We start from the raw sequence: 851 nt of genomic DNA, 5'->3' as shown, positions 1-851 counted from the left end.
TAAATTGTGCTGTGTACTTATTTGATAAAAAAAAATCAAGTGAACTTACACCCACTTTTTAGGTAGCCCCCATTCCTACTCCACAGCAGGGCTTAGCAGAGTATAGCCTGTGGGCCAACTATATTTGACTTCTAAAAAAGTGGCTGTCATATTTAGACAGTGGGGAAACTTTTTTTTCCTGACATGAAATTTTTATGAAGTTCTAATTTCAGGGCCCATGACTCAAGGGTGTTCGTTAAGTGGTGCTGAGGACCCAGCCTGGCACTTCACAGTGCTCACCCATTCCTGATCTGTCTGTGGTTGTCCACACACTGCAACGGCAGCTTCTGAGACCAACTTCTCATACAGCCTAAGACGGCATCTGGCCCTTCATGACGTTTGCTGATTGCCAGCCTCCATGACAGCCACTGCTAAGATTTTGCTGTTTTTGTCCAGTCTGCTGGCTCTTAAATGTCTGTTTTGTATCACATGAATGTTCATGTGCCACAGTCCACTTGTGAGATTGTCAGATCCAGTTTAAGCACAATGCGTTACTCACCCTTCCCTTAGACCTTACAGACACCAGCGAGCTCCCAAACCTCGAACTTGCCTGTAAAACACACGCCGTGGTTGTTCAGCATGGTGAAGTGAATATTAGGAGTTGGGGGTGGGGGTGTCAGGCTTTGGGGGATGGGGGCTACTTACCTCAGGAGAAATCAGTACATGCTGTGCCTGGGAAAAGATCAAGGAGGAGACTGTTGGTGTAATTACTATTGGTGAAGAGCTTTGAGCCCGTCTGCTCATGCTCACAGTTCAACATTTCCAAGTTCTCCTTATGAGGATGTGTTCCCTTTAACCCTAGGAATTACACT

The 851-nt window shown here is 45.9% G+C and overlaps 1 protein-coding gene across 1 annotated transcript in view; it reads right to left on the bottom strand.

Moving 5' to 3' along the window:
• The window catches only part of Gpld1 (glycosylphosphatidylinositol specific phospholipase D1), a 47,019-nt gene that overhangs the window by 2,384 nt on the left and 43,784 nt on the right, over nucleotides 1–851 (bottom strand). Inside the window, exons 24-25 of the mRNA XM_038334924.1 lie at nucleotides 685–711; nucleotides 539–589 (exon numbers count right to left, since the gene is read on the bottom strand). Of these exons, the coding sequence (XP_038190852.1) occupies nucleotides 539–589; nucleotides 685–711 (78 nt within the window). The remainder of the gene's footprint in view (nucleotides 1–538; nucleotides 590–684; nucleotides 712–851) is intronic.

Source organism: Arvicola amphibius, chromosome 6, assembly GCF_903992535.2.
Source record: "Arvicola amphibius chromosome 6, mArvAmp1.2, whole genome shotgun sequence".
NCBI classification, from domain to species: Eukaryota; Metazoa; Chordata; class Mammalia; order Rodentia; family Cricetidae; genus Arvicola; species Arvicola amphibius.
Note: the sequence above shows the minus strand (reverse complement) of the source record. Positions and strands in the feature narration are given on the sequence as shown.